Source organism: Muntiacus reevesi, chromosome 17 (assembly GCF_963930625.1).
Source record: "Muntiacus reevesi chromosome 17, mMunRee1.1, whole genome shotgun sequence".
In the NCBI taxonomy this organism is placed as follows: domain Eukaryota; kingdom Metazoa; phylum Chordata; class Mammalia; order Artiodactyla; family Cervidae; genus Muntiacus; species Muntiacus reevesi.
Window position 1 is genome coordinate 8,065,853 of NC_089265.1, and position 25,849 is coordinate 8,091,701.

General features: G+C 46.0%; 1 protein-coding gene across 1 annotated transcript in view; it reads right to left on the minus strand.

The window, feature by feature from the left end:
• Positions 1 to 18,339, minus strand: part of C17H8orf74 (chromosome 17 C8orf74 homolog) — a 28,118-nt gene extending 9,779 nt beyond the window's left edge. The window contains exons 1-2 of the mRNA XM_065907736.1: positions 18,292 to 18,339; positions 16,609 to 16,801 (exon numbers count right to left, since the gene is read on the minus strand). Of these exons, the coding sequence (XP_065763808.1) occupies positions 16,609 to 16,801; positions 18,292 to 18,339 (241 nt within the window). The remainder of the gene's footprint in view (positions 1 to 16,608; positions 16,802 to 18,291) is intronic.
• Positions 18,340 to 25,849: the final 7,510 nt, after the last annotated feature.

Sequence of the window (25,849 nt, forward strand, 5' to 3'; positions counted from 1 at the left end):
ATGATAATACAACCAGCCTGCACGGATGTGCTACTTTACAGGTTTAAACCATTTAATTATCCATCAATTTATTTAATTGGTCACAACCTATGAAAGAGGTAATTGCTGCCATTTAACAGATGAGGAAATTGAGGTTTAGTGTATGCAAGCAGAATCAGGACTCAAACCCAGGTTCTCCAGCTCCAAGAAGTATGCCTCAGCTACAGGGGTATTTTTAAAGTGTGAGCAGAAGACATGGACTGAACAGAACTATAGTACTCCCACTAGAACTTTTTAATTTTAATTTTATTGTGGTAAATTACACACAACCTAAAATTTACCGTTTTAGCCATTTTTATGTGTACAGTTCCATAGTTCATTGTGATCCACACAGTCAAAGGCTTTGGCATAGTCAATAAAGCAGAAATAGATGTTTTTCTGGAACTCTCTTGCTTTTTCGATGATCCAGCGGATGTTGGCAATTTGATCTCTCATTCCTCTGCCTTTTCTAAAACCAACTTGAACATCTGGAAGTTCTTGGTTCACCTATTGCTGAAGCCTGGCTTGGAGAATTTTGAGCATCACTTTACTAGCATGTGAGATGAGTGCAATCATGTAGTAGTTTGAGCATTCTTTGGCATTGCCTTTCTTTGGGATTGGAATGAAAACTCACCTTTTCCAGTCCTGTGGTCACTGCTGAGCTTTCCAAATTTGCTGGCATATTGAATGCAGCACTTTCACAGCATCATCTTTTGGGATTTGAAATAGCTCAACTGGAATCCCATCACCTCCACTAGCTTTGTTCCTAGTGATGCCTTCTAAGCCCCACTTGATTTCCCATTCCAGGATGTCTGGCTCTAGGTGAGTGATCACACCATCGTGATTATCTGGGTCATGAAGATCTTTTTTGTACAGTTCTTCTTTGTATTCTTGCCACCTCTTCTTAATATCTTCTTCTGTTAGGTTCATACCATTTCTGTCCTCTATCGAACCCATCTTTGCATGAAATGTTCCCTTGGTGTCTCTAATTTTCTTGAAGAGATCTCTAGTATTTCCCATTTTATTGTTTTCCTCTATTTCTTTGCATTGATTGCTGAGGAAGGCTTTCTTATCTCTCCTGGCTATTCTTTGGAACTCTGCATTCAAATGGGAATATCTATCTTTCCTTTTCTCCTTTGCTTTTTGCTTCTCTTCTTTTCACAGGTATTTGTAAGGCCTCCTCAGACAGTCATTTTGCCCTTTTGCATTTCTTTTCCATGGGGATGGTCTTGATCCCTGTCTCCTGTACAATGTCATGAACCTCTGTCCATAGTTCATCAGGCACTCTGTCTATCAGATCTAGTCCCTTAAATCTATTTCTCACTTCCACTGTATGGTGACAAGGGATTTGATTTAGGTCACACCTGAATGGTCTAGTGTTTTTCTCTACTTTCTTCAGTTTAAGTCTGAATTTGGCAATAAGGAGTTCATGATCTGAGCCACAGTCAGCTCCTGTTCTTGTTTTTGCTGACTGTATAGAGCTTCTCCATCTTTGGCTGCAAAGAATGTAATCAATCTGATTTTGGTGTTGACCATCTGGTGATGTCCATCAGATGTGGAAAATTCTGAAAGAGATGGGAATACCAGACCAGTGACCTGCCTCTTGAGAAACCTATATGCAGGTCAGGAAGTAACAGTTAGAACTGGACATGGAAGAACAGACTGGTTCCTAATAGGAAAAGGAGTACATCAAGGCTGTATATTGTCACCCTGCTTATTTAACTTATATGCAGAGTACATCATGAGAAACATCGGGCTGGAAGAAGCCCAAGCTGGAATCAAGATTTCCGGGAGAAATATCAATAACCTCAGATATGCAGATGATACCACCCTTATGGCAGAAAGTGAAGAGGAACTAAAAAGCCTCTTGATGAAAGTGAAAGAGGAGAGTGAAAAAGTTGGCTTAAAGCTCAACATTCAGAAAACTAAGATCATGGCATCCGGTCCCATCACTTCATGGCAAATAGATGGGGAAACAGTGGAAACAGTGTCAGACTTTATTTTGGGAGGGGCTCCAAAATCACTGCAGTTGGTGATTGCAGCCGTGAAATTAAAAGATGCTTACTCCTTGGAAGGAAAGTTATGACCAACCTAGACAGCATATTAAAAGGCAGAGACATTACTTTGCCACCAAAGGTCCGTCTAATCAAGGCTATGGTTTTTCCAGTGGTCATGTATGGATGTGAGAGTTGGACTGTGAAGAAAGCTGAGTGCCGAAAAATTGATGCTTTTGAACGGTGGTGTTGGAGAACTCTTGAAAGCCCCTTGGACTGCTAGGAGATCCAACCAGTCCATCCTAAAGGAGATCAGTCCTGGGTGTTCATTGGATGCTGAAGCTGAAACTCCAATACTTTGGCCACCTCATGTGAGGAGTTGACTCATTGGAAAAGACCCTGTTGGTGGTAGGGATTGGAGGCAGGAGGAGAAGGGGACGACAGAGGATGAGATGGCTGGATGGCATCACTGACTCAGTGGACATGAGTTTGAGTAAACTCCGGGAGTTGGTGATGGACAGGGAGGCCTGGTGTGCTGCCATTCATGGGGTGGCAAAGAGTCGGCCACGACTGAGTGACTGAACTGAACTGATGTGGCACTAAATCCATTTGCATTGTTGTGGAACAATCACCACCATCTGCCTCCAGGACTTTTTTCATCTTGCAAAACTGAAACTCTGTATCCATTAAACACTTCTTTCCAATTTCCCCTCCTCAGTCCCCAGCAAATCCTTTTTTTTTTTTGTCTCTACAGATTTGATCACCCTAGGCACCTTACATAAGTGGAATCATACAGTATATGTCTTTTTGTGATTGGTTTCTTTCCTTTAGCAGAAGGTCCTTAAAGTTCATCCATATTGAAGCCTGTATCAGAATTTCCTTTCTTTTAAAGGCTGAATAATATCCTATTTTATGTATAGACCACACTTTGTTTATCCATTTGTCTGTTGATGGGTTGCTTCCACGGTCTGGTCATTGCTGCTGTGAACATGGGTGTACAAATATCTGTTCCAGTCCCTGCTTTCCCTTCTTTTGGGTGTTATCTCCAGAAGTGGAATTGCTGGAACATAGGTAATTCTACCGGTAGGTTAATTCCATATTTAATTTTTTGAGCGAGTGCCTTAATGTTTTCCCATTCACTATTTTTGTGTCTATCTTAAAGAAAAACCAATAGTCCCATTAAGGAAAAATCTACCCAAACGTTAAGATTTAGAAAGATTTTGTTGTCCTTATAGAGATTTCTTCCCTGTTCACTTTCTTGCAACTCAAGGAGCAAACACAGAATCAGGTATTTTAAAGATTGTTATGAGATTTTGCCTAAGCTCTTCTCTTTGTCCATAGTGGTCCTCTTGCCTTTTCTGCTCAGCAAATACACCCATCACCATCCCTCATCCCTAGTCCTTGAGAAGCTGGCTAATGCTAAAGAACTTTGGCAGGAAGGACAGACTCTGGTGCCAGGCAATCTCCAGGTTAATGCTGGCATTATTTTTTGCTGTGTGACTATTTGCAAGTTACCTAACCTCTCTGAACCTCAGTTGCATCATTGTGAAATGGGGACAATAGTAGCCACCCAATAGAGCTTGGTGTGAACATTAAATGAGGTGATCCAGGTGGAAAGCTTGCGCATCACGACTGCTGAGTGATGTTTGCTTTTCTCCACCTACTGGTGCAGAGCTCTGCCAATGCTGGCTGGAGGATGACTGAGTGAGTGGAGCAAGGATTAAGCTGATTTGGAAAGGTTCAGAGCTCAGAACAGGAGCCATCAGATGGAAGCCTCAGAGAGACAGATTTCAGTTCAGCAAGGGAGAACTTTCTAGAAGTGAGAGCTTTATCAGTGAAGGAGTGAGCAGGCAGTTAGCTGGGAAGAGCATTCCTGAATAACAAGTGTGTGGTGGTGGTGGGAGGGAAGGAAGGTTGAATCGGGTGACTTTTTGGATCCTTTTGATTCTAAGCAGCCATGGTCCTACATTCTAGGATGAGGTGGGTGCCTCCTGCAGCCGTCTCAAGTTTGGTGAAGGGCCACTGACTTTGGATCTTCATCCTATTGTTCATCACCCCCAAGGCGAAAATGACCACGTAATCTCACTGTCTCAGGGACAGGGCATGGTACCAAGACTAAAACTTGGTGACTTCATACCATTCTGTGTCCCCTCTGCTGATGGAGGATTCAGAGACCGACCAAAATGTCCAACCAACTGAGGAAAGACATGGGAAGTTAGAGGTAGGGCAGGGATCACTCCAAAGGGCCAGAAGTCTGGTCCCAAGGACGCTAGTACCACCCCCTGCCCGACACGGGGAGTGCATCCATGCCAGAACACGTCAGCTGATGGTGAGGGCGGAGTCTCACTCCTGGACATACACCCTGAGAAATCCGTGATTCAAAGAGACACATGCACCCCAATGTTCATTATAGCACTATTCACAACAGCCAAGTCATAGAACAACCTAAATGCCCATTGACAGACAAATGGATAAAGAAAATGTAGTACATATATATAATGGCATACTACTCAGCCATAAAAAGGGATGAAATTGGGTCATTTATAGAGACATAGATGGACCTCAGACTGTCACACAGACTGAAGTAAGTCAGAAAGAGAAAAACAAATATACATTAACGCACATATGTGGAATCTGAAAAACGGTACCGATGAACCTTTTTGCAGGGCATGAATAGAGAGACAGATGCAGAGACTAGACGTGTGGATTTGGGATGGGGAAAGCTGGGTGGGACGAATAAAGAGATTAGGATTTACCATAGACACTGCCATGTGTAAAACAGGTGGCTAGTGGGAAGCTGCTATGGACCACAGGGGGCTCAGCCATGGCGACCTAGAGGGGCGGGTGGGAGGAAGGTTCAAGAAGGAGGGGATGTGTGTATATATACAGCTGATTCACTTCATTATACGGCAGGAGCCAACATAACATTGTAACGCAATTATACTCCAATTAAAACAAATAATGTCTATGACACAAGGTCACAGTGAGGCTAACAGTGTGAAAACGCTGAGATTTCTGTACCTTCCTCTGCAGCAGGTGCAGCCCCTCAGGAAAGGTTCCAGCGGCACCTCGATTTCTGGCTGGCTGGCTGGTTCAGCCCCACCTGGTGGTCTGTGACCTCTCTCAGCATCGTGGGCTGTATTAACTCGGGGTTCCCCCCTCCCCTATTCATACGTGGAAGTCCTCACCCCCGGGACCCCAGAATATGACTGCACTTGGAGACAGGGTCTTTACAGAGGTAATTAAGTTTAAATGAGGTCATGAGGTGGCCCTAATCGGCTATGACTGATGTGTTTATAAGAAGAGATTAGGGCACAGACACTCACAGGAGAGGCCGCGTGCGGTATATAGTGAGGAGATGGCCATCTGCAAAGCCCGAGAGGCCTTGGAAGAAAGCAATCTTGCTCACACCTTGATCTTGGACTTCCAACCTCCAGAACTAGAGAAAATACATTTTTGTCGTTGAAGTGGCCCAGTCTGGGGAGCTTCGTTATAGCAGCCAGAGCAAACGAATACAGTCAGGGGAAGACCTCTGGGCTAAGAGTTGCCCCTTTGATAGGGAGTTTGAGATGGACGTGCACACACTGCCGTATTTAAAGTGGATAACCAACAAGGACTTAGTGTATAGCACAGGAAACTCTGCTTGACATTGTGTGGCAGCCTGGATGGGAGGGGGTTGGGGGAGAAAGGATACATGTGTATGCGTGTTTGAGTCCCCTCCCTGTACACTGGAAATGTCACAACAATGTCACAACATTGTTAATTGACTATATGCCAATACAAAATAAAAAGTTTAAAAAAAAAGAGTTGCCTCTTTGCCCCAAGAGATGGTCTCCTAGGGTCTCAACTAATGCCTTCAGGGGGAGCTTCCATCCTCCTTCAGCAAAGTTGTCTCCAAGGGTTTAGTCCGAGGGGTGTTCTGTTTGAGCTGCCCAGGTGCCGCGAGACAGACAGGCTCTCAGGAAGGCAGAAGGGCACCTGCTTTCTGCGGCACTGGTCCTGAGTCAGTGGAGGCTCCCCCATGTCGGCGGATGCTCAGGGGCTGGCGGGGTGGTCCCTGGGCATGGCTGCGAGTGTGCTGGGAGGGAGCATTCATGCAAGGAGCTTGGGGGAGTCATTGGCTCCTGCCAGTCCCCTTCCACCCTACAGCTGCCTGGATGACATTTCCTGGAGAGTCAGGAGTGGCCGTGGGTGGGACCACAGATGCCAGGGCCGTGACACAGTTCACTGGACCCTCGCCTGGCCGCCTCTTGCCTCCGCTGACTGGTCATCAAGGCCCACTTCCTCCCAGGCTCATGATTTGGGGGCCAGGTCAGCAGGAAAGGGGTCTTCCCCAGCCCAGAGGTGCAGACGGAGCCCCAGAGGAGGCCAGTGTCCACCAGATGTTGATGATGACAAGAGGCGGAAACTGCAGAGTGGCTCCAGGGACCGTGGGCAGGTGTTCCCAGGTCCCAGGTGAGCATCTGAGCTGGTTTGTGTGCCTCCAGCCCTCAGTTCCCCGCTGAGCAAAGCCTGAGTCAGGAGGCTGCCCCCTGCTCCCCCTCTCCTGCTGCTATGGGCCCGCTGGAGATAGGAAGCTTGGGGTCTCCCCGGCACTCTGCATTTCTGCAGCTCCCTGAGGTCCCCAACTGCCCCAATTTCTCTCCCCTCCTCTCCCAGAGCTGAGGCAGGGTGTGCAAAATCTGCCACTTCCTGTGGTTTCCTCCCACCGGGCCGGAGCTGGCAGGCTTCTGTCCCTCTGCGCGGAGAGTGGTGACTTCACCCTGGGCCCCAAGGACGCGGCAGGATAGGATCTGCCCCGGGGCTTCCCAGAGCCTGGTAGAGGAGGGGCCAACACAAGGACTCTTTCTTCTGGCTTGGAGCTGAGACTCGAACATGCCGGTGAGCCGTTTGCTGGAGCGGAATCAGCTTCTGCTTTTGAATAAAGGGCCACCCTTTCCCTCTCGGTTCTGGGGCCCGATTGGGCCCGGAGATAAGCTGAACTGGCGGCCAGCCTGGCGGAGCTCTGAATCACTGCTGTGCAAACATGACTCTCCTTAGAGGCTGCCGGCCAACTTTGTTACCTTGTCTGCAAACAGAACTCAACCACCACGGTCCCGGATTAACTAAACAAAAACAAACAAAAAAATCACCCTAAGAGAAGCTCCCTTCCAAGAAGAGTGACAGCCCCATGTGGACTTTAGCCGAAACAGAAGCTTGAAGGTGAGCTGATAGCCAGTGGGAACCCTGGCTGTTGGCATCTCACACCCCACAACCTGTGAAGGGTGGGCCAGGCCTGGGGGCGGGAGCCAGGCAGGAGATGAGATGAGGCCGGAGGTGAGAAGGACCACAGCTCATTTGGAATCTGACCTGCCTGCCCCTCACGGCCTGGGTCCCCTAACAAGGGGAACGAGTGGTGAGCACTGCGGTCTCCTCGCCTGCGTGCCATGGGCAGGGCAGCTGCCTCACAGGTCAGTCTGGACCTCCCTTCCCCCAGCCCCTGACTTGAACCCAGCTGCAACCCTGCCTGCGAGGAAGGATGAGACAAGAAATGGGCCAGACAGTGAGCCCCCTACTCTCAGGGGTGGGGAGAGGGGAAAGCGTGCAGCAACCTCTGGTCCCGGACCACCAGTCTCTGCTGTGTGACCCGCTTCACCTCCACGCCTGGTTGGGGGTCTGACCTTTGCCAAGTACTTCCTCTCTGTCACTCCATCATCCTCTGCAGGCCTGTGTCTTTAATTTTTCCAACCCCACTGTGAGTTGGAACTCTTATGGCCCTCATTTTAGAGATTAGGAACTGCAGGTCCAGAGAAAGTGATGTTTTCAAGGTTGCACAGTAATACATGCTGGAGATGGACTTGAACCCAGGTCTACAGACTGCAGAGTTCGGTGCCTCCTGGTTCTGCTGTGTGGCCTTTGGCCCGGCTCAGCCTGGGCCTGGAGCTGATGCAGAGTGAGAAGGAGTGCCCTGGGGAGGAAGGCACCCCCTGCCTCAGAGGATTGAGGCGCTTGTTCATGCCCTTGAGTGTCCTGGGGATGTGGTTCTGGGAGGTAATATGGACATAGCGTGATGTCTGGGCTGGCCTGGCAGGTATCATCTAGTTGGCGCCACGGCAGGGCTCGAGTGCATGGGCCCAGCTCAGGAGGTGGAGTTCTAGGGTGGCTCCCACCCATGAGGTTCCCTGCTGCACCCCACTGTCTGCACCCTCCAAGCCCGGAGCCAGCCAGAGTCGGCCCTCTTGGCGGGTCAGTTTCCCGGGACCGTCTTTTCTGCCTCCTTCCTTGCACTCACTTCGGGAGTGAGTCTGCCGTTTGCTTTACCTCTAGGTCCTCTGCCCACTGTCCTGTCCCCTTTTCTCTGATGCATCTGAGGAGAAAGGGTCCCGGGGCCATGTCTGCTCCTCCTGAGAAAGGGCTGATGACTTCAGTGTGTTTGGAGGTTGATGAGAAGCAGGTTCCGCATGAAGCATGCCTGGCCACGCTTGATCTGGCCATCTCAGAATCACATCACCCACCTTGAGTCTCTGGGTCTTTGTCCCTGTGGTCCCTCCTGAAAATAAGAGCCAGTTCTCACTGAGCCCCTCCATGCATCAAGAGCCATGCTGTGGGCTTCATCTTCATAACCTCAATCCTACAAATCGGGTGCTCTTTTTTAAAATTTCCTTTTGATGTGTAATCAGAGGCTCAGTGGTGGTGTGGCTGCCCAGGACCACACATCCTACAAGGGACAGAATTAGGGTTTGAGTCTTCCGTCTGGGCTCGGAGCCTCCAGATGACTTATAGCTAGCTTCAGCGAGTCCAATTTCAAGTACTGGGAGCCCTCCCAAGAGCTTGCTCCTACTTGATATTTGTAACAATCAAGTTTCACAAATTTGGAGCGGATTTAAAAGTAAGAGGAAGATCTTGAAAGCTGGATGTCCCAGGATCAAGATTTAAAAGCTGCCAGGAGGAGGAAAGACGGATCAACAGTGACAAATGGAATCAGTGGGGATGATTTGTAAAGTCCTGCATGTGTATTCCACATCGCCAAGTACAAGGGCAAGATAGGGAAGACGACCATGAGTGGTGCACTGCCTACCCAATATGACCGTGACATTGATGCTGATAAACTAAATGTGTCCATAAGCTATAGAAACAGGAGCATCACCACCAGGATAAGGGTGACGATAAAATCCCTTATCACCGCATTGATCAAATTGCAGGTTGTATCATGTTGGGATCTGGATGCCATATTTTGAGAATGACATTGACAAACACAAGGATGCTCAGAGAAGGGCAGCAAGAGAGGGGACAGGATAAAGAGGTGGGGTGGAGGAAGGAAAGTGAAGGTGTTAGTCACTCAGGCCTGTCCAGCTCTTTGTGACCCCATGGACTATAGTCCACCAGGCTCCTCTGTCCATGGAATTCTCCAGGTAAGAATACTAGAGTGGGTAGCCATTCCCTTCTCCAGGGAATCTTCCTGACCCACGGATCAAACCCAGGTCTCCTGTATTGCAGGAAAATTCTTTACCATCTGAGCTACCAGGGATGCCCGTGGGGTAGAGGGGTCTATGGAAATGACATCGTGGTAAGAATGATAAAATGCACTTGGGGGTGTCCAGTCGACATGTGAAGACATGACGATCAGAGTATATGAAGCCCATTAAGTATTTTCAGGGCCCACTCACTGCTCTATCTAGAGGATAGACTTTGGGCGTGTGAGTATTAATAGAAGGTGCCAGAGGAGGGTGTAGCTAAATATGAGGAGGAATTTCTAATAACGAGAGTGACTGTAAAAAGGAATGACCTTCCTCAGAAGGAGGGAGCTCCCTGTTGCTTACAGTGCCATCAGAAGCTAGGAAAGCCTTGCTGGCTTGTTGAGAGGGAGTTCCTTTAGTAGAGGGAATTGAGTTTTCTGATCACCAAGTCTCCTAGTAACTCTGAGGTTTAAGAGTCTAGAGACATAGATAGACCGTGTATTGGCAAGGTATGCAATAGCCAGAAATACTGAAAGCGCCAGAGCGATCTAATCTCCTTGGTTTGAAGTTGGGTTTGCATCATCGTCGACTGTTTTTCAAGGGCTCAGCCTGTGGAAGGCTCTGATGGAAACTTGAAAGAGCCCGAGTTCCCACCTGCTTGAGGCTGACATTCTTCTCCTGTTCATCAGTGTTTGTTCTGGCCATGAGCCACGGCAGAGCTCAAACCACAAGGCTGAACCTGGTACCCAGGCATCGCTGTGAGCAGCGGGGAGTGGGATCCAGAGGGATGCCAGGAAGGCTCCAAAGGACGGGGGGTTGTCTGGGGTGTGATGAAATTTCCTAAGGATCCCTGAAACCAGCCCCTGAGGACTGCAAGTCTTGCTTCAGCCTTTGGGCTGTGATCACTGGGTTGGAATGCTGGCTGGGAGGACAGACATGGAAAGGTGCCCACCTGACAGCCCCAGAAATAAAAAGAGAGGGCTGATGCAAGTGCGTGTAAGATATACAATAGGAACTCTTAATTGCTTGGAGTAGAGGAGTGATGGGATTTTACTTGTGCCTGAAAAGAATCATGGTGCGGTTTGGTGAACGGATGCATGATGTGAAAGCAGTGGACAGGTTGAGAGATGGAGATAGGTTAGAAAGGTGGCGGACAAGGAGGCCGTGAAAACTGGTTTAGGCTGGATGCTGAGGTACAAGACACCCTTCAGTAGGTGAATGGATGTATCAGCTGTGATACATCCAAACAATGGAATATTATTCAGTCCTTAAATGAACTCCTCCATGTAAAGACATGGAGGAAACTAAAACGCATATTACTTGTGAAAGTAGTCAATCCGAAAAGGCTACAGACCGTAGGATTCCAACTATGTGACAAAAGGCAAAACTACAGAGGCAGTGGAAACATCTACTTTCTACCAGTTGAGGGGGAGGGAAGGATGATTAGATTGGACTTGGCGAATTCCTAGGGTAGTGAAAACATTCTGTATGATGCTGTAATGATGGATGCATGCCACGACACATTTGTCAAAAGCCAAGAACGCATAACACCAGGTGCGAACCTTAATGTAAACTATGAACTTGAAGTGATAATCACGTATCAGTGTCGGCTCATCAGTTAGAACACGTGTACCCTCTCTGGAGGGGGATGTTGATAATGGGAAATACTGTGAGTGTGGGTTGGGGGAAGGCATGGTTTCCATGGGGAATCTCTGTACCTTCTGCTCTATTTTACTGGGAACATAAAACTACTCTAAAAAAGAAAGTCTATTAAAAAATAGTACAACCTGAAATCATAAAACTCCTAGAAGAAAACAGGTGAAAGCTCCTTGACTTTAATCTTAGCAAATAATTTTTGGGGTACGACACCAAAAGTAAAGGCAACAAGAGCAGAAACCAACAAAGGGGACGACATCAAACTGAAAGCTTCTGCACGGTAAAAGAAATGATCAACAAAATAAAAAAGGCCACCTAAAGAGACTTCCCTGGTAGTCCAGTGGTTAAGACTCTGTGCTTTCAATGCAGGGGGCATGGGTTTGATTCCTGGCTGAGGAACTAAGATCTGCCCCCCCCTCCCCCCCCAAAAAAAGCCAATATCATCATCACAATAAATATTTAAATAAATAAAAGCAACCTACAGAATGGGAAAAAAATATTTGCCAGTCATATGTCTGGCAAAGGTTAGTACCCAAAATATATTGAGAAATCATACAACTCAATAATAAACATTCAAATAACCCAAGTAAAAATGGGGAATGTACTTGAATATACTTTTTCCCGAAGAGGACATACAGGTGGCCAACGGGTACATGAAAAGATGTTCAGCATGACTACCGTAAGGAAATGCAAATCGAAACCACAGTGAGATCTCACTTCACACCTTTCAGTATGTTTATCATCAAAAAGACTAGAAATAACAAGTCCTGGAGAGGATGCAGACAAAAGGGCACACTTGTGCAATTTTGGTGGGACTGTAAATTGGTGCAGTCACTACGGAAAATAGTGTAGCGGTTCCTCAGTCAGTCAGTTCAGTCGCTCAGTCGTGTCTGACTCTTTGCGACCCCATGGACCACAGCACACCAGGCCTCCCTGTCCATCACCAACTCCCGGAGTTTACTCAAACTCATGTCTACTGAGTCGGTGATGCCATCCAACCATCTCATCCCTGTCGTCCCCTTCTCCTCCCGCCTTCAATCTTTCCAGCATCAGGGTCTTTTCAAATGAGTCAGTTCTTCACATCAGGTGGCCAAAGTATTGGAGTTTCAACTTCAGCATCAGTCCTTCCAATGAATATTCAGGACTGATTTCCTTTAGGATGGACTGGTTGGATCTCCCTGCAGTCCAAGGGACTCTCAGGAGTCTTTTCCAACACCACAGCTCAAAAGCATCAATTTTTTGGCACTCAGCTTTCTTTATAGTCCAACTCTCACATCCATACATGACTACTGGAAAAACCATAGCTTTGACAAGATGGACCTTTGTTGGCAAAGTAATGTCTCTGCTTTTTAATATGCTGTCTAGGTTGGTCATGACTTTTCTTTCAAGGAGCAAGTGTCTTTCAATTTCATGGCTGCAATCACAATCTGCAGTGATTTTGGAGCCCCCCAAAAATACATCTGTCACTGTTTCAACTGTTTCTCCATCTATTTGCCATGAAATGAGAGGACCAGATGCCATGATCTTAATTTTCTGAATGTTGAGTTTTAAGCCAACTTTTTCACTCTCCTCTTTCACTTATATCAAGAGGCTTTTTAGTTCCTCTTCACTTTTTGCCATAAGGGTGATGTCATCTGCATATCTGAGGTTATTGATATTTCTCCCGGCAATCTTGATTCCAGCATGTACTTCATCCAGCTCAGCATTTCACATGATGTACTCTGCATATAAGTTAAATAAGCAGGGTGACAATATACAGCCTTGACTTATTCCTTTCCTGATTTGGAACCAGTTTGTTGCTCCATGTCCAGTTCTAACTGTTGCTTCTTGACCTGCATACAGATCTCTCAGGAGGCAGGTCAGGTGGTCTGGTATCCCCATCTCTTGAAGAATTTCCCACAGTTTGTTGTGATCCATACTGTCAAAGGCTTTGGCATACTCAATAAAGCAGAAGTAGATGTTTTTCTGAAACTCTCTTGCTTTTTCAATGATCCAGCGAATGTTGGCAATTTGATCTCTGGTTCGTCTGCCTTTTCTAAATCCAGCTTGAACATCTGGAAGTACACGGTACACATACTGTTGAAGCCTGGCTTGGAGAATTTTGAGCATTACTTTGTTAGTATGTGAGATGAGTGCAATTGTGCAGGAGTTTGAGCATTCTTTGGCATTGCCTTTCTTTGGGATTGAACAAAGACTGACCTTTTCCAGTCCTGTGGCCACTTTGGGGTTTTCCAAATTTGCTGGCATATTGAGTGCAGCACTTTCACAGCATCATCTTTCAGGATCTGAAATAGCTCAACTGGAATTCTATCACCTTCACTAGCTTTGTTCGTAGTGATGCTTCCTAAGGCCCACTTGACTTCCCATTCCAGGATGTCTGGCTCTAGGTGAATGATCACACCATCATGATTATCTGGATCATGAAGATCTTTTCTGTACAGTTCTTCTGTGTATTCTTGCCACCTCTTTTTAATATCTTCTGCTTTTGTTAGGTCTATACCATTTCTCTCCTTTATTGTGCCCATCTTTGCATGAAATGTTCCCTTGGTATCTCTAATTTTCTTGAAGAGATCTCCAGTCTTTCCCATTCTATGGTTTTCCTCTATTTCATTGCACCGATCACTGAGGAAGGCTTTCTTATCTCTCCTTGCTATTCTTTGGAACTCTGCATTCAAATGGGTATATCTTTCCTTTTCTCCTTTGCTTTTTGCTTCCCTTCTCTTCACAGCTATTTGTAAGGCCTCCTCAGACAGCCGTTTTGCTTTTTTGCATTTCTTTTTCTTGGGGATGGTCTTGATCCCTGTCTCCTATACAATGTCACGAACCTCTGTCCATAGTTCTTCAGGCACTCTGTCTATCAAATCTAATCCCTTGATTCTATTCCTCAACAAATTACAAATAAAGTTACCACATGATACGGTGGTCCCATTTCTGGGTGTACATTCAAAGGAAATGAAATCACTCTCGAGGAGATGTCTGACCCCCATGTTTGGTGTGGGCTTCCCTGGTGGCTCAGATGATAAATAATCTGCCTGTGATGCAGGAGACCTGGGTTCGATTCCTGGATCAGGAAGATCCCCTGGAGAAGGAAATGACTACCCATTCCAGTATTCTTGCCTGGGAAATTCTGCAGAATCACCTGGTGGGCTATAGCCCATGGGGAGCAAGGAGTTGGACATGATTGAGTGACTAACACTACCACATATTCACTGCAGCATTATTCACAATAACCAAGATACAGAAATAACCCATGAATCAAATGACAGACAAGTGGATAAAGAAAATGTGAATATACTCTATATATGTGGGTATGTATACATACATGCATACATGTGTATACATGCACACACATACATAAAGGAATATTATTCAGCCATAAAAGAAGGAAATCTTAGCATTTGTAACAACATGATGAACTTTGAGGTCATTATGTGTCAAGTGAGAAAAGTCAGAGAAAGACAAATACAGTATGATTTCACTTACATGTGGAATCAAAAAAACTCTGAACTTCACCATGGAAATAGTAAAGATAGGGGGTTGCCAGAAGCCATGGGTTGGTGCATGGGTGAAATAGGTGAAGGTGGCCAAAGGTACAAACTTCCAGTTATAAGATAATTAAGACCTGAGGATATAATGTAAAACATGATGACTATAATTAACAATATCATATTGTGTGTTTGAAAGTTGCCAAGAGAGTAGACCTTAAAAGTTATCATCCCAAGAAAAAAACCAGGTGAGGTGGTGTTCATTAAACTTATCATGCTAATTATTTCACAATATATACATATATCAAACCATGTTGCTTACATTAAACTTATACAATATTGTATTTCAATTATATCTCAATAAAGCTAGAAAAAAACAGTACAAAGAAAAATGTCCTGAACTACTTAAAGAAGAAGTGATCCACTTAATGCCCCATCAACCAGGATCTTTTTGTGTGCATTTCCTACACAAGGACATTCACAATCACAACCACCAGAGTCCAGAGATCACCCTCAACACAACACTCGTGTCCAATACCCAGACCTGACCCAAGGTTCTCCAGTTATCCCAGTGACATTCTTTACAGCAAAAGGACCCAATTCGGGTCCACCTGTCATGTTTAGCGGACACGTTGCCTCAGTGTCTTTCAGTTTGGAGCCGTTCCTCTGTCTTTCCTGGGTTCTCATGACCTTTGTGCTTTGAAGCTTACAGGAGAGGGATTTTGTGTAGTGCCCTGATTGGAAGTTTTTTTCAATGATGTCAGGCTCTGAGACTCTGCTAGAACCATCACAGAAGGATGCTGGCTGTTTCTTTTGCATCCCATTGGGTGGCACGATAATCTGTGTCCTCTTGCTGATGGAGCATTGATTAAGGAGGTTTCCACCAGGTTCCCTCACCATAAACATATTCTTTTCCCCTTTACCATCAGTAATGACGTTGTGGGGAGACTCTGAGGAGGTGTGTAAATATCCCATTTCCCATCAAGCACTCAGCCACTGATTTTAGCACCTACTGATGATTCTTGGTTGAGTATTACTACAATGGTAATCATGGAGGGGATGCTCCATGTATCTGCTTAATGAAAGAATCTGCATCTCAGACAAGGAGTGGGAAGATGTGGCCACACCCCCTCGTGCTGTGGATCACAGCAAGAGATGCTTACCCTATTCACCTGCAGCCCAACACAGGGTAGTGGTGGGAGAGTTGTTCTTCCATAACCTGACTCTGGTTCCCCCACCCCTGCCAGCAAGCTGACATCTGTAGAGGATCCCTCCAAGACAGTCAGCAGAGCCAAAACAGACACTGGGAACAATTTGCAGTCTCTCAGGAGTACAATGGAAATTCAATGAAGGATTTTAAGCAGAACAGTGACATATTTAAGTTAAGCAGGATCAAAATAAAAATTCTGAATTATTATTATTTCTTCTCTCTTTTCTAAAACAAAAATTGACTTCTCTTGGACCCTACTCTCAACTAGCTGCCCCAGAGGTATAGGTTTAGTGATGAAGTTCATTGTTGTTTATTTGCTAAGCTGTAACTGACTCTTTGCAACCTCATGGTCTGTAGCCCACCAGGCTCCTCTGTCCATGGGATTTCCCAGGCAAGAATACTGGACTGGCTTGAAACTTCCTTCTCCAGGGGTCTTCCCAACTCAAGGATCGAATCAGTGTCTCACATGTCTCTTGCACTGGCAGGAGTATTCTTTACCATTGAGTTTCCAGGGAAAACTGATGTAGTTCATACTAAAGTGTGAATGACTGGCTGAGAAAACAAACACCCCTGGTTGCTTTGTGAATAGCTTGGTGTGGTACAAGAGTTCCCACCAGGGTGATCAGGAACAAGACTCAGCAAGGACCTGCTGTTTGTTCCACTTTCCAGAAAGTCTGGACAGGGCCCTGTTTGGGCCATATGAAGAGGCTAAATCCCAGGGAAAGAAAGCAAGTGGCTCCAGGCTCTCTGGAGGGCCCCTAGGGCTGTGAGCCCTCCCCAGGCCTCACTGACTCTGCCCCGCCCTGTACCTTTGGTTTCCTTGAGCAGCTCTTCCGTGAACTTGACCACCTGGGCCACCTCCCCCCATGGGAAGCCTTTGCCCACAGCAAAGATGATGCTTTCATAGAGGGTGTCCAGAAGGATGCTTCTGCGGGAGTCTCTGAGCTCGTCAAACTCTTCCCAGTTCAGCAGTCTCCGTAGGTGCTCCCGACCTTCTGGTTTCTGCAGGGTGTGATATGAGGGGTGGAGGGTGAGACTGAGGAATCGGGACATCATCATCACTGGGAGCCCATGCTGGGCCCCCAGGATCCTGAAGAGTGACCAGGACTAGGGGTACACTTGGGCAGAATTTGTCTTTCATTTCTGGACAGCTTTCCCTCACCTTTCTAGCCCTGCTCCTTCCCCTAGGAGTTTTCATCCTAGCTGCTGCAGCTCCAGGTTTCTACCCTGTCAGCAGCCCTCAAGTCCTGAATTAGTATGATCCGTGCTTCCTCTTCCCTCAAACAAAATTTGACTTCCCTCTGAGACTGCTCCAGAGATAGTGATATGACCATGAAATTCATACTAAAGTGTAAATTACTAGCCAAGAAGAAGCTTGATGAAGCAATGCTTTAGCAGAAGGAACGCATCTTTCTTGGTGAAGCTAGGGAATTAAGACTGGTTAAGGTAACTTTTATTCCTTTCTTTAGGTTAGAATTCATTTTACTTGAGAGTTCACTTGGCCTTTCTAGAAAGCTTCCTAGAGATCACCAACACATGTAGGAGAATCAAGTCCCTTTCAAGGAGGGGGTAAGAGAAGGTGTGGCATGAATGGGAATTCACTGAACACAGGAGTGTTGCTCCCCTGGGACGAGGGGAGTGGGGAACTGATGGCAGACGTGCTTGAGGGAGGCCCAGAGCCTCGTCTCAGCCCCTGGGGATCCTCTGTCTTCCCCCACAGCCCTTGTAGACTCCCTAGGTCAGCATCTGAAAGGACAGCTGGCTAGAAAATCCAGGAAAGATGATGAAAGCACCTGTCCTGGGCCAGGGAAGGAAGCCTCAGCTGGGGGCACCTTGCCTGCTGCCTCCCTGTCAGGTTGAGACTGCTGGTCGGAGGCTGACCTGTGCACACCGCTGGCCCGGGGTGGTCTTGCCTAAGTTCTACAGCAGGACAGACTGGAGGCCTGGGCCCTGTCGGTTAGATCCTCCTCAGTCCACAGGTGTTCACACTGCTCATGCATTTTGGCCTCAGAAATGATTCTGAGCAACCATCGAAATCTGCCCCCTTCTCTGCCCTAAGGCCAGAGACCCCCCGGATCCCACCACACCCACAACCACACACATATTCCCTCCACACATTGGCCTACAATCCTGACGGGCTCACAGGGCCCGAGGGCTCTGATGAAGGTGGCACCCCTGTGACTGGCCGCAGGGGCCCCCCAGGGCCCCCCTGGAGTGTAGACGGGCACAGCACCTCCACGCCCACCCCCTCTGTCCTTCCACGTGGGCTCTGCTGCATCAGAGGCTGTCACCGCCGGCCTGGAAGATAGCCCCCCGCTCCAAAGACTGGACCAACTTTGGCCTGGCATTCCTTGGGCACCCACCCGCCTGTCTCGGGCCTCTGAGCTGACACTCAGGGACAGGAGAACTGTCCAGGTGTCCCTGGGAGGACAAACCTCCCTCTTAGGCCAATCGGAGCACTCGTTCTTTTAAAAGTCATGTGTTCTCTTCACCTGAAATTGGAAGACTTTTTTCACTCCCTGGGGTGTTAGGAGTGCCATGCCCTGCATCCGGTTGCTAGGAGGCCTAGCCAGGACTGCCTTGGAGCTTCAGGAACGCTGGGCTGAGGATGCCTGCTTTGTGAGGTCATGAGGACCCACGTGGATGTGGCTCTCCCAGCTCCCCTCCTCTGGTCCCTCCTCTCCTGCGGGCTCTGGGTCTCAGCCTCCCACCCCTGCTCAGCGACCTGGAGCCCTTTCTTGTTTCTAGCCCTACTCCTTGAAAGTTGTTCTCCTTCAGGCAGTGAGCCTTCTCAGGCTTTCCTATACACATACATATGCCCCCTCAGGTGCTACATCTTTCTAACCCAAGCCCGACTTTTCTCCTTCCTTCCGCAGTCGGGGATTTTTCTCCGTGGAGAAGTTGACTTCCATATGCCATCCTCACCGACTCCTCGTCCCGCCAGGATCCGGTTTCTACCCACTTCTGCACTGGCCAGTGGAATTGTGACTTCTGGTTTAGTGCAGCTCAGTTCTGTCTTGGGTACAGAAAACAGCTCTGTAGGGGTGTCCCTGTGCAGCGCCCAAACACCCCACACGTGGAGATCCGTGGGGACCCAGTCTCCTTCCTGGTTAGCCTTGCCTTGCTCTCTCCTGGAAACCCAGCTGGTACCCCGCAGGTCGAGTCCTGCTCCCCGCTCCCCCCTGCCTCCCTGCCTGTAAGCCCTGACTCCGCGCCCAGGAGCCGCCTGGGGAAAGCTTGGGATGCTGTGGGGAGTTGGTGTTTGAGCCCTCGGGTCCTGGGGCCACCCCCACTGGTACCTTCCCGGTCCCCTTGGCTCTTTGGGGGGTGAGAGGGGGTCCTGGCCAGACATGAGAGCTCCCAAAGGTCCCAACCACACAGAGCCATCATCCCCTTGGGCCATGTGACTCCACCTTCCTCGACCTTGTGGGCAACTCACTTAGGATCTCTGATTATTTTATATGAGTTATATTGTTCCCTCTCTCTGCACACACAGACACACATGCACTTAAAAATTAACTACGTCATAAATATTCAGGCAATTGTCTATGATTATATAGATGTATGGAAAGATAATTGATAGATAATATGAAATAACTTAATAAAAACTAAACATTTTTTAAAAATTTAAAATAAGGTCACACTGAACATGCTTTAAAAATTCTATTCTTTATTACTTTTACTGATACACAATTTCAAAATATAATTAAATGTTTACATCAGAGGAAAAAAAATGGACTACGTCAATTTCTTGCTTTAAAACCTTCCACGGTTGTTCGTGGAGAAGACTACATGGGGCTTACAAGGCCCTCTGTGATCTGGACCATTCCTTCTTCTCCAGCCCCATCCTCTCCCCCTTCCAGAACTTTCCATGTACTGCTTCTCCTCCTGGAAGCTCTTCTAACCTCTCTCTGCCCTCATCCTTCTAGCGCCTCGTGTCTCAGCTTAATCATCTCTTTCCCAGGAAAACCTTTCCGGGTCCGTGTGACAGGGTCCATAGCCCTGAATGCATCATCGGCAGCACTTCACACTTTCTAAGTGTTCACTTAACCCTTTTGATGATTTGTTTTGATGCCTGTTTCCTCTAGGTTGTGAGACACGAGGGCATTTCCTCTTATTGATGACTTTTACTTACCACTTAACATGCCATGGTATGCTCCACTGTATGTTGAATGCCTGTGACTGTCTTTATCAAGCCCCTATGATGTGGCATTTCACCTTTAAAAGAATATATTTCTCTATTTGGCTACACTGGGTCTTAGCTGTGGCCTGTCACTCTTAGATGCAACTTGTGGGATCTAGTTCCCTGACCGGGGATTGAAGCCAGGCCCCTGGCATTGGGAGTGTGCAGTCTTAGCCACTGAACCACCAGGTTAAAGATAAAGTGGCTATCTTTATCATGACCCTATGATGTGACATTTCACCTTTCTATTGGATGGATGCCTCCCCGCCCAGCCTACTTTTTCCTTGAGGGTGTGGACAATATCTTCTTCACCCCTGGGTCCCTGAGTCCTAGTGGACAGCCTGGATGGTGGCTGGCACTCAGTAAATTTTTGGTAAGAATAATTGGAAGCACCATAAAGTGATACCAATAGAATGAAAACAGGTTATGGACAGAGTCTACCTAGGCATTTGACTCATTTTCCCCACATCCAGGAGGCTTCCCCTGTGGCTCAAATGGTAAAGAAACTGCCTGCAATACGGGAGACTCGAGTTCAGTCCCTGAATCAGGAAGATCCCCTGGAGAAGGTCATAGCAACCCACTCCAGTATTCTTGCCTGGAGAATCCCATGGACAGAAGAACCTGGCGGGTTACAGTCCATGGAGTAACAAAGAAGTGGACAGGATTGAGCAACTAACAGTTTCAGGGTTCTTTTATTAAAATGGACATCCTTGAATCTTGCTTGAGATTCATACAAAAGTAACATAGTCTGGCTTTGAGCTTATTAACCTTTAAGGTATCTTTTTAATTTACCATTTGTGGAATGAATATATATATTTCAGCTTACTTATCCTAAAGGCCTGTTTAGTCATAGAAACAAAACAAAAATCTCATAGAATTACCAAACAATGCTAAAGAGTGTTTTTAGTTAGTAAATAATGGATGTTATATTCCGGGAGTTTTAAATGCATTTTTTCTTTTAATCCTCACAACAATTCCATGAGATCGATGTAATGATTATCATTCCCATTTGACAGACAAGGAGACCGAATCCTAGAGCGATTGTGTATCTTGCACAAGATCAAAAACTAGTGCTGGAACCTTGGTCTTAACAATTGTCGTCCAGTGGTTAGGACTCTGTGCTTCTACTGCAGAGGGCGCTCGTTGGATCCCTGGTAGGGGAACCGAGATCCATATACAGTGTAGCCCCAAAAAAGAAAACCACAGTTGGCCATGCTAAATGCTACTGCAGACTTCAAGAGTCTTCTAGATAAGTTCAGAACATTCAGGCTTCATAGACTCTAGTTAATGCTCAAGTAGAACTGACTGAACTGCTTGCTTCAGTCTACAATATACATAATCACCACCAAGAGATTTTTGACTATCCTTGAATGATTCAGGGCAGATTTGGCCATTATTGTTTCTTTTTATCCTTTATCAGCTTCATCAACCTTGGTTTTATTTTTTTATTTTTTATTTTACCGTCACCGTTTGACTCTCAGAACTTACTCATCACACAGCTTAAAGTCTGTACCCTTTTACCAACCTCTCCCTATCTCCCCCACTGCCCAGTCCCTGGTAACACTTTCTATTGTTTCTATGATTTGACTTTTTTTTTAGATTCCACATGTAAGTAGATACCATGGAGTGTTTGTCTTTCTCTGTTTGTCTTCTCATTTAGCATAATGCCTGTAAGTTCTGTCTGTGTAGTCATAAATGGCAGGATTTTCTTCTTCTTAATGGCTGAATAATATTTCATTGTGTATATGTATCACTGATGGACACTTAGTTTGTTTCTGTATCTTGGCAGTTGTGAGAAATGCTGCAGTGAACATAGGGGTACAGATACCTCTTCAAAATCCTATTTTCATTTCCTCTGGGTACAGACCCAGAAGTGGGATTGCTGGATCATACAGTAGTTCTATCTCTTAATTTTTTTGAGGAACTTCCATTCTCCATAACATTGATTCTCATCAACATCATTTTTATCATCTTCATCATCAGAAGTGAACCTCTACTAAGACATGAGTTTGGATGCAAGACATATACAAGAGTACATGCTCAGTTCAGTTCAGTTCAGTCACTCAGTCATGTCTTTGCGACTCCATGGACTGCAGCATGCCAGGCTTCCGTGTCCATCACCAACTCCCAGAGTTTACTCAAACTCATGTCCATTGAGCCGGTGATGCTATCCTATCATCTCATCCTCTGTTGCCTCCTTCTCTTCCTGCCTTCAATCGTTCCCAGCATCAGGGTCTTTAGCAAGGGGTCAGTTCTTCGCATCAGGTGACCAAAGTATTGGAGTTTCAGCTTCAGTATCAGTCTTTCAGTGAATATTCAGGACTGATTTCCTTTAGAACTGACTGGTTTGATCTCCTTGCAGTCCAGGGGACTCTCAAGAGTCTTCTCCAACACCATAGTTCAAAATCATCAATTCTTTGGCGCTCAGCTTTCTTTACGGTCCAGCTCTCACATCCATATGTGACTACTGGAAAAGCCATTGCTTTGACTAGATGGACCTTTGTTAGCAAAGTAATGTTTCTGCTTTACAATATGATGTCTAGGTTGGTCATAGCTTTTCTTCCAAGGAGCAAGTGTCTTTTTTTTTTTTAATTTTTTTTTTTTTTCCAGTGGGTTTTGTCATACATTGATATGAATCAGCCATGGAGTTACACGTATTCCCCATCCCGATCCCCCCTCCCACCTCCCTCTCCACCCGACTCCTCTGGGTCTTCCCAGTGCACCAGGCCCAAGCACTTGACTCATGCATCCCACCTGGGCTGGTGATCTGTTTCACCATAGATAATATACATGCTGTTCTTTTGAAACATCCCACCCTCACCTTCTCCCACAGAGTTCAAAAGTCTGTTCTGTACTTCTGTGTCTCTTTTTCTGTTTTGCATATAGGGCCATCGTTACCATCTTTCTAAATTCCATATATATGTGTTAGTATGCTGTAATGTTCTTTATCTTTCTGGCTTACTTCACTCTGTATAATGGGCTCCAGTTTCATCCATCTCATTAGAACTGATTCAAATAAATTCTTTTTAATGGCTGAGTAATATTCCATGGTGTATATGTACCACAGCTTCCTTATCCATTCATCTACTGATGGGCATCTAGGTTGCTTCCATGTCCTGGCTATTATAAACAGTGCTGTGATGAACATTGGGGTACACGTGTCTCTTTCAGATCTGAACAGTGTGGAGATTTCTTAAAAAACTGGAAATAGAACTGCCATATGACCCAGCAATACCACTTCTGGGCATACACACTGAGGAAACCAGATCTGCAAGTGTCTTTTAATTTCATGGCTGCAGTCACCATCTGCAGTGATTTTGGAACCGAAAAATATAAAATCTGTCTTTGTTTCCCCATCTATTAGCCATGAAGTGATGGGACTGGATGCTATCATCTTCATTTTTTGAATGTTGAGTTTTAAGCCAGCTTTTTCACTCTCCTCTTTCACTTTCATCAAGAGGCTCTTTAGTTTCTCTCCACTTTCTGCTATAAGGGTGGTGTTATCTGCATATCTGAGGTTATTGATATTTCTCCCGGAAATCTTGATTCCAGTTTATGCCTCATTCAGCCCAGCAGTTTGCATGATGTACTCTGCATATAAGTTAAATAAGCAGGGTGACAACATACAGCCTTGACGTACTCATTTCCCAATTTGGAACCAGTTCATTGTTCCATGTCCGGTTCTTGACCTGTTGCTTCTTGACCTGCGTACAGGTTTCTCAGGGTCAGATAAGGTGGTCTGGTATTCCAGTCTCTTGAAGAATTTTCCACAGTTTGTTGTGATCTACACAGTCAAAGGCTTTAGAGTAGTCAATAAGGCAGAAGTAGATGTTTTTCTGGAACTCTCTTGCTTTTTCTATGATCCAGCAGATGTTGCAATTTGATTTCTAGTTCGTCTGCCTTTTCTAAAACCATCTTGAACATCTGGAATTTCTTGGGTCATGTACTGTTGAAGCCTCACTTGGAGAATTTTGAACATTACTTTGCTAGCGTATGAGATGAGTGCAATTGATTGTGTGGTAGTTTGAAAATTCTTTGGCATTGCCTTTCTTTGGGAATGGAATAAAATTGACCTTTTCCAGTCCTGTGGCCATTGCTGAGTTTTCCAAATTTGCTACCATATTGAGTGCAGCACTTTCACAGCATCATCTTTTAGGATTTGAAATAGCTCAACTGGAATTCCATCACCTGCACTAGCTTTGTTTGTAGTAATGCTTCCTGAGGACCACTTGACTTCGCACTCCAGGGTGTCTGGCTCTTAGGTGAGTGATCACACCATTGTGGTTATTTGGGTTATGAAGATCTTTTTTGCATAGTTCTTCTGTGTATTCTTGCCACCTCTTTTTAATATCTTCTGCTTCTGTTAGGTCCATACCGTTTCTGTCCTTTATTGTGCCCATCTTTGCATGAAATGTTTCTTTGGTATCTCTGATTTTCTTAAAGAGATCTCTAGTCTTTCCCATTCTATTGTTTTCCACTATTTCTTTGTGTTGATCACTTAGGAGGCTTTCTATCTCTTCTTGCTATTCTTTGGAACTCTGCATTCAGACGGGTGTATCTTTCCTTTTCTCTTTTGTCTTTAGCTTCTCTTCTTTTCTCAGGTTTGACCACTTCCAATTTACCTTGATTCATGGACCTAACACTCCAGGTTCCTATGCAATATTGCTCTTTACATCATCCGACTTTACTCGCATCACCAGTCACATCCACAACTGGGTGTTGTTTTCTCTTTGGCTCCATCTCTTCATTCTTTCTGGAGTTATTTCTGCACTCTTCTCTAGTAGCATATTGGGCACCTGCCTACCTGGGGAGTTCCTCTTTCAGTATCCTATCTTTTTGCCTTTTCATACTGCTCATGGGGTTCTTAAGGCAAGAATACTGAAGTGGTTTGCCATTCCTTTCTCCAAGGAACCACATTTTGTCAGAACTCTCCACTATGACCCGCCCATCTTGGGTGGCCCTACATGGCATGGCTCATTGGGTCCTGTGTTGCATGTGGATTCTTTACCAGCTGAGTCACCAGGGAAACCTATTTATCTATTTAGCTATCATTTAATCTGCCAGTCATCTATCAAATTATCCATCAATCATCTATCAATCTATTAAATACCTACCATCTGTCTATCTATCTCCTACCTATCCCTCTATTATCTATCTATCTTCTTGGTTTTGAGTCTCTGAAGACTCCTGACTGATAACACTGCCGTAAAGGTACTTACATGACATACATAGCTTTCTATTCACATATGTTGTTGTTGATTGTTTTTAAGTCACTCAGTCGTGTCTGACTTTGTGACCCTTTGGACTGTAGCTCACTAGTCTCCTCTGTCCATGAGATTTCCCATGCAAGAATACTGGAGTGGGTTGACATTTCTTCCTCTACAGGATCTTTCTGATCCAGAGAGAGAACTTGCATCTCCTGATCAACAGGTGGATTCTTTATCACTCACCACTGCAAGAGATGTGGGTTTGATCCCCAGGTCTGGAAGATCCCTTGTGGAAGGAAATGGCAATCCACTCCAGTATTCTTGACTGGGATAAATCCATGGACAGAGGAGCCTGGCAGGGGTCTCAAGGGGTCGCAAGAGTTGGACACAACTTAGCTATTCAACAACAGCAACTGGGTCTCACAACACCTGTGGTCATGTTGCAAGCACATGGGTGGGAATCCCATCCAGGGGCCCCTGGTGATACAGATGAGGTCTGCTGCACCAGCCACTGACCACTGACCTCAGGAATTTTTGTGATGAGGAAAAACCACCCACATCCTGGTGAAGCCACCGTTACTTGGGCTTAGAATTACGTGTAACTATATTCAGTCTCTCTTAGTTTATAGAGACTGATTTCTGAGCTCTAGTTGGGTCAAG